Source organism: Marmota flaviventris, chromosome X, assembly GCF_047511675.1.
Source record: "Marmota flaviventris isolate mMarFla1 chromosome X, mMarFla1.hap1, whole genome shotgun sequence".
NCBI lineage: Eukaryota > Metazoa > Chordata > Mammalia > Rodentia > Sciuridae > Marmota > Marmota flaviventris.
The window spans coordinates 93,780,374-93,787,771 of NC_092518.1; the positions used below are offsets into that span (position 1 = coordinate 93,780,374).

Consider the following 7,398-nt stretch of genomic DNA (forward strand, 5'->3'; position numbering starts at 1 on the left):
CTATGAACAGTAAGTGAATATAGGTAAAAATACTTAGAGAAGTATTTTTGCATGTAGTCACTACTCAACCTTTAGGTTATTTAGTGGAATGACTAGCCATGGTGAGGAGGAACTGGATGAACTTTTCTCTTGGACATAGCGAGTGTAAAATCATTTAGTTACTAATTTTAGGCATACCACAGAGACACAGAGTCGATTCTTCCAGAAAGTTCCAGAACTCTAAAAGTTTTTTTTTTTTTTTTTTTTTTTTTTTACCGGTCAGGTGCAGTATGTGAGCCTTTTTTCAAGCTCCACCCCTCTTTCCTAGGTTAAGAATCTAGTAGCCTTTCGTGGTGGTCAATCAGTGGTCTTTGGCCCCGCCTCCTGGAGAAAGGAAGTCCCCCTAATTAGACGCTTTCGTTTCAGTTTAAGCCGGGGTGCGTGTTTGAAAATTGGGATAGTTTTAATTTTAGTGTTCGAGACAAAGTGGATTTACCCCCCCTACTTTTAAACTAAATCCAGCAAGGAAGTAAGTAAGGCGGATGGGAGGGCACCGTCGGAACTGAAGTGAGGTAAGGCTTAAGGTAGGGACGTCGGAGTGCTTTTACAACGGACCTAGCTACTTCCGGGAGAGAATGGGCGGGTAGAAAATTGTGTGCGTTTGGCGGGTTTCGCTGCTTTCCTAAATATTTCCTCATTCTGCAACCGAGCGAGGCAAACACGTGAGGACATAGTGACGCCGCCACAGCCGAAACATACTTATCCAAGCTCCCCTAGGACCATGTCGGTGGTGAGTGTGCGGGGTCCCGGCAGGACGCCTGGGCGCTGGGGCTTGGGCTGCCGAGGGGAGGGACGTGAAGCTGGGTGCCGGCTGTTGGTCACGTGTCAAACGGCGAATCAGGGTCTGGCCCGTTGGCCTCCGGGGCGGGACCCACTGTCTGCTGCCCGCCCCCCAAACCGCGCGTTTTCTTAATGGTATCTGAAAGGACCTTGAGGTGGGGGAATGGAAGGTGGGTGTTCTGGTCTGTTGTTCATGGCTTACCGTGTCCTTTGTATTTTCTCCCGTTCTGAATCACTTTAGATCACCTGAAAAGGAAATGAAACTTGCGATTCATTATTTTTGACTCAAATAATAGTCCTAGCCCAGTAAATAGCTGAGGAAGGAGGTACTTGGTCCTTCACCCTCTTGCAGGAACCCCGTCAGCCTATCCCGTTTAATACTACTTTTACAAACAGTAGTGAATGTTTAAGTAATGTGAGAAAGTTTGTTAAGTGGAGCTGTCCAGTTTCTCAAGTAGTTCTTGAACTAGTTTTTTCATTGAGCAACTTTTGAGATTGGTCATACAAACGAACTCAGTCCTTTACAAACTTATTCAGAGATAAGTCAACCCTCTCCCCAGCTTTAAGGTTCAAACTGTCATTTTAAGGTTAATGATTTATAAAATTCTGAGTCTTCCTTTCCTTAGTTGCCAAGCAAAGATTATGAATTTTTCTGCTTGAAGAGTTAAAAAAAAAATTCACTGAGCTGATTATGCCCTAAAAAACTTGACCTAAACATAGTGAAAATTTTAAAAATTGGAATCTTTCAAGCCCTAACTTTTAAAATGTGTAGATTTATGAGGAAGAACTTGAACTCTATATAAAAAGCTACATAGTGGTGGAAATCATCAGCTTCTGTTTGTTTTGTGTTTCTGAGGGGTTGAATGGATGCTAATATAATTTTCTGTATTTTTTCTTGTAGGATTTTAAAATGTATGTAGATCAGGCATGTAGAGCTGCTGAGGAATTTGTTAATATTTACTATGAGACAATGGACAAAAGAAGAAGGGTAAGTGTAATACCACTTTATTAAAACACCAGGTTTTTTTTTAAAGAGAGAGAGAGAGAATTTTTTATTTATTTTTTAGTTTTTGGTGGACACAGCATCTTTATTTTATTTTTATGTGATGCTGAGGATTGAACCCAGCACCCCACGCATGCCAGGTGAGCGCGTTACTGCTTGAGCCACATTCCCAGGCCAAATACCAGGTTTTTAAATATTATTTTTAGTTATAGATGGACACAGTACCTTTAATTTGTTTATTTTTTTATGTGGTGCCGAGGATTGAACCCAGTGCCTCATACTGCTAGGCAAGCATTCTTACCATTGAGCCACAACCCCAGCCCCACCAGGTTTTTTTTTTTTTTTTTTTTTTTTTTTTTTTGAGCCAGCTATTTATCTGACTTGCAGAAATGATAACTATGGATGTGTTTAACACCAATTGATTATGGAAAGATTGGTTTGGTATTAATGATAGTTGGAATCTGGAATCATATCATAGGTTTGCCTTTATTTCCAGGTCCTTGAATGAATTGCTAATTTCTGTTAAGCACATTTTATTTTTAGGGTAGTTAATAAGACTTAAATACTGCACTGCACTGAGGAGCCCAGCATATATTTACTTAATTATGTAACATTTTCTTAGTCCCATTGTTTAACCAGTATGGTGAAAGAAATATCAGTACTAGTCTGTCTTTACAGGGATGTTTCCTTATTTAATATATTAATAGATAATTTCTACTTAAGACTCAACAACTACAGCTGGCACTTAAAAGAGAATCCACATATTGTTAATGCTTCTACTTCAACAGACCAAGTTATCACTTTATCAGTGTTTTTATTGATTTATCACTGGGCTCTATGTCTACGTAATTATTTCAGTATGTGATCAAGTGAGTCTTACCTAAGTCTCCCATCAACATTAAAACTGTGCTTTATTTTTAAAGATAACAGATGATTCTGCCACTGATGTTTGGCAGTGGATGTGTATTATTCCATGTCATGAATGTTTCTTGTGTCTCACTGCTTTCAAAAATAGAGTAGTAATAAAAGGCAGCATCTGTTGTCTTTTGACCTGTTAAATATTTTAATAAAGCAAATTATATGTCCCTTAACCCTAAAGAGGTAACTTGAGCTAGGTGTGGTGATGCATGCCTCTAATCCCAGGGTCTTGAGAGGCTGAGGCAGGAGGATCACAAGTTCAAAGCCAATCTCAGCAATTTAGTGACCCCTAAGCAACTAAGCAAGACCCTGTCTCAAAATTTAAAAAAATAAATATAAAAAGGGCAGGGATGTGGCTCAGTGGTTAAGCGCCACCCCTGGGTTCAGTCCTTGGTACAAAAAAAAAGTGGTAATTCGGATTTTCCTTTGTGTGGACCCTTTTTTCACTTACCATTTCAATTATGAGCTCTACAAATGCTCATGATGCTTTTGAAATATTATGCTAATAGAGTAGTAGCAAAAGGAACTAATTTTTCCTTATACATACAAACACCAAATTATTTCATGTATATAACCACTAGGATTATAGTAGGGCTTAATTGGAACTTTGTTAATTCTCATTTTAAAAGGTACGGAAAATAATCTGAGCATGGTGGTGCACGCCTGTAATCCCAGCAGCTCTGGAGGCTGAGGCAGGAAGATCATGAGTTCAAAGGCAGCCTCAGCAAAAACGAGGTGCTAAGCAACTAGTGAGACCTTGTCTCTAAATAAAGTACAAAATAGGGCTGAGGATGTGGCTCAGTGGTCAAGTGACCCTGGGTTCAATCCCCAGTACCCCCCCCCCTCAAAAAAAAAAGGACAGAAAACAAAATTGGTTTGAGGCTGTATGTACTTAGAACTTGTGATCATTTAATTCAATTTAAAACAGAAAGCAAAACTGTAATACTCTGTGTTTGGATGCAAGGTTTTCTCATTATGACTGAAAAGGAAATATGAAAAATGTATTTATTGCATAATATAGAAATGATAGCATAATATTTAAGGCCAACTATAAAATGGACACTTAGCTCACATTGGTTTCTGGTGGCAATGGGGCAGAGGAAGTGGAGATGGATGTATAGCTGTGAAAGTGTTTATATGCCATGCACAACCTTTTAATCCATTTCTAGAAAATGCTTATCTGAGGGAAAAAAATCCCTTTAAAAACTTTTCTTTCTTTATAGGCACTTACCAGGCTGTATTTGGACAAGGCCACTTTAATATGGAATGGAAATGTTGTTACAGGGCTAGATGCCCTAAGTAATTTTTTCGAGATGTTGCCTTCTAGTGAGTTCCAGGTCAATATGTTAGATTGCCAACCAGTCCATGGTAAGTTGATCTTTCAAATTACTTCCTTTGTTTTCTTTAGTGGGCATTAAGCTTTTATACCAAAAGTGGCAAATAACTTAGTGGTAGAAATATTATTTGAGCAAGTTAAATATGAAAATTTCATCTTGGTCTTCCATTAGATGCTTCTCACTCCATAGAATCACTAATAGGTTTTGGTAGTCTATGGAATTATGACCCATTGAAAGTTATATGAGAAATAGAGATTAAATATTATTTTTGTTAATGAAGTGTATTTCCAGAGATTTTATTTTTTTTTTGGTACCGGGGGTTGAACTCAGGGGTCCTCTACCATTGAGCCACATCCCCAGCCCGTTTTATTTGTTATTTTGTGTCAAGGTCTCACTAAGTTGCTGAGGCTGACCTAAAACTTCTGATCCTCTTGCCTCAGCTTTCTGAGTTGCTGGGATTATAGGTGTACATCATCACACCCTGTTTCCAGAGAAAATTTATGCCATATCTCTAATGTGCTTCAGTATTTTACAGCATATTCAAATTTCACGAAAATTTATTCTTTTATGTGAAAGGATGACTTTAAGCCAGACAAAATTTGATTTAGAGTAAATTGATGCAGTTTATAATAATTACCTCTAGGTGGGGTCCTTAGTATCTTAAGTAGTTGTTTAGGGTGATTATTTTTCCTTTATAGTTGTTGAAGAATAACTTAAGTAAAATATCAATAAAGCTCTGTTAGAAAGCTAATGAAATATTAATATATACAGGAAGCAAATGGTCCTATAAGTTCTTTATTTTGAAACTTCAGATTACCCCCAAATCTTTCTAGATCAAAAGTAATTTTGATATTTTTGAAAATAGTATTTCATTTTCTGGATTTGAACATACATGTTCAAGATTATGCTTAAGGTAAAGAATGTTTATGGAAATTTCATTATTAGATCATAAGCAATTGTAGCCTGAAAATTTGCCTATTTAGAGACAGAAACTAAGCTCTTTCTTCTTTGTGTTTGGACAAAGAGCAAGCTACCCAGTCCCAGACTACAGTTCTTGTTGTGACCAGTGGAACTGTGAAGTTTGATGGAAACAAACAACATTACTTCAACCAGAACTTTCTGCTGACTGCTCAGTCCACTCCTAATAGCACCGTGTGGAAGATTGCTAGTGATTGCTTCCGTTTTCAAGATTGGGCTAGTAGTTAAAGGGGTAAAAGTCTATTCTTTATTCTGCTATTTCATGAAGCAGAGGTCTGTGTGAATTGATTCATTTAATTAGAAAAACACTGTAAACTGGTTTGTGCTGAAACTAAGTTTCTTCGGTATTTTTTTATTCCTAGCAGCACCTTTTCTAGCAGCTGCCAGTTTGGTTTGTTGCCCTTCAGAGCTTTAATGCTAGTTTTTTACATGCCTTATATACATTCCACTAATGACATTCTTAAAGTAATGTTAAACACATGATCTTGGTACTAACATACTCACTGTGAACCCAGCCTATCGCAAAAATGGAATCCTTTTGTAATACTATCTGTGGAGTATCAACACAATATAACTCTCTGGGAATAAGTGGGATTTTTTTTTTCGGTTAATAGGTTGAATTTTTACTAAACCACATGCCTATTTTCAGTTAACACTGGTAATGCATTGCAATATATAGTAAGTTTATCAGTTCATAACTACTATGACATATTAGAATTGCATGTGGAATATTTAATAGACTTTTTCGTGTTAAATTTTCTTATTTTGAGTTTTTATTTTATAAGTGAATTAATAACTAAATAGGTAAAAATATTTTAAATTGACACTTGATTGTTGGGTGCATTTGGTGGATTAAGACTTCTTAAAAACATATATCTTGGCAGCTCCAGGTCTAGAAATTTTGGTAATGAGTGCTAGAAGAACTAATAGCTTTAATGGGAGAATGGGGAGTGAGAAATGTAGAAATATCCAAGGTTGAAGCCAAAAGTGAGGGGGGGGGTGTGACTAAATGGTAAAAGTTTTGTACTCGTTTACTACCTCCTAAAAATATAACCTATTTTTAGGATTTAAATCACTAAGTTATTATGTATCCTTGCCAAATGTCATGAGTGTCACATTTGTTCTAAGAATGATTTTTTAAGGTCTTTATATTTCACCTTATACTTGTCACCATCATGTATCTGTTTATTCAAAAACTTATGGGGGTAGAATGTCAGCAATAAGCCTAATCTTGTAACAGGGTCTAGAAGGAAAGTTGGAAACAAAGCCATTGCTATCTCTTTGTGACACCCTTAACTAAGTCTTCCAGTGAATTTTAGGCCCAAAGATTCCTATGTATTACTCACCCCCATGTTTTGTGCTGTTAACTGTATTATCTATTATTTAAAGTTAAAATTATTTGGTTTGTGATTCGTTCTTCCATATGACATTGGGCACATTTATTTTAAAACATGTTCCTGTTAACATGACTATCTCATTGCCTTTTTTGAGAGAAAAATAGAGAACAACAGATCTTCATGATAAACTTCAAAAGAACAAATAGATTAATTTTATGTCTTGACTACTGAAAAGGAAAAGAATAACCTAGCTCTGGTTCTTGCTTATTGTTTTAAAATATTTGCAATTTATAATGTTTTAAAACTAGATATGCCAGCTTTGTTTCTACATTGCAACCAAGATTAATGTTTCTTATTACTTAATCTTAAAATCAGCAATTCATTTACTCGCCCAAAGCTATACACTGTATTTCTGATATACTATCAAAATAGAATTAAACGAGAGAAGTGGGTGGAACTGACATTTAAACCACACCTTCTTTTAGTACTGATCAAAAATTGCACATTATTTCCTACTCAAAGGGAGCTTATTCTTATTTTGAACTGATTTTTTTTAAAACCGCAGCTCTAGCAGCAACAAAATGCCCAAATACTGCCCTTTCTCTTGTGAATAAGTCGCAAATAAAAGCTGCATATAACTAGCAATAACTGAATTGACTGGTTGTGAATTGCTTTCTCCAAAATCTGTATAACTTTTAAATGGCTGGAACTGCTCTTATATGGACTAGACTATTTTTGACATGCTCATATTTTTATAGCTTGAAAAATAAAATTTGCCTTGTGAAAAGTTTTCTCAAGCTTGTTTTAAGATGTTTTGATTTTTGTTTTTAAGGCTCCCAAACAGCTGGTTGCTTCTTTACAATATTTAGGGTTTTGAGATTTAAAACTAGCATCAAAATGTTGAAAACAGTGGTTGACATCAGGGACTTTTTCTGTAGACTGCCTTATTCTTCCTCTTTTTCTGCATGTATTCACATTCCCAAGATCACCTGTTTGAGGTACTAGT

At 36.3% G+C, this 7,398-nt stretch overlaps 1 protein-coding gene across 2 annotated transcripts; it reads left to right on the top strand.

Annotated features, from left to right (window-relative positions):
- The first annotated feature begins 691 nt into the window (after nucleotides 1-691).
- On the top strand, nucleotides 692-7,173 carry Nxt2 (nuclear transport factor 2 like export factor 2). 2 transcript variants are annotated; one of them, XM_027932382.2, is made up of 4 exons: nucleotides 692-769; nucleotides 1,721-1,807; nucleotides 3,964-4,108; nucleotides 5,102-7,173. In XM_027932382.2, the coding sequence occupies exons 1-4, from the start codon at nucleotides 761-763 to the stop codon at nucleotides 5,281-5,283; spliced, it is 423 nt and encodes a 140-aa protein (XP_027788183.1). In that variant the 5' UTR covers nucleotides 692-760; the 3' UTR covers nucleotides 5,284-7,173. The 2 variants fall into 2 exon arrangements, with proteins under 2 accessions (XP_027788183.1, XP_027788193.1); XM_027932392.2 differs by lacking the exon at nucleotides 692-769 and adding an exon at nucleotides 864-989.
- The last annotated feature ends 225 nt before the right edge of the window (nucleotides 7,174-7,398 follow it).

Excerpts from the sequence above, each read along its gene's own strand:
- Nxt2 (XM_027932382.2), top strand. Across the intron at positions 1,808-3,963 it reads CAATGGACAAAAGAAGAAGG|GCACTTACCAGGCTGTATTT; the intron begins GTAAGTGTAATA and ends CTTTCTTTATAG. Across the intron at positions 4,109-5,101 it reads AGATTGCCAACCAGTCCATG|AGCAAGCTACCCAGTCCCAG; the intron begins GTAAGTTGATCT and ends GTTTGGACAAAG.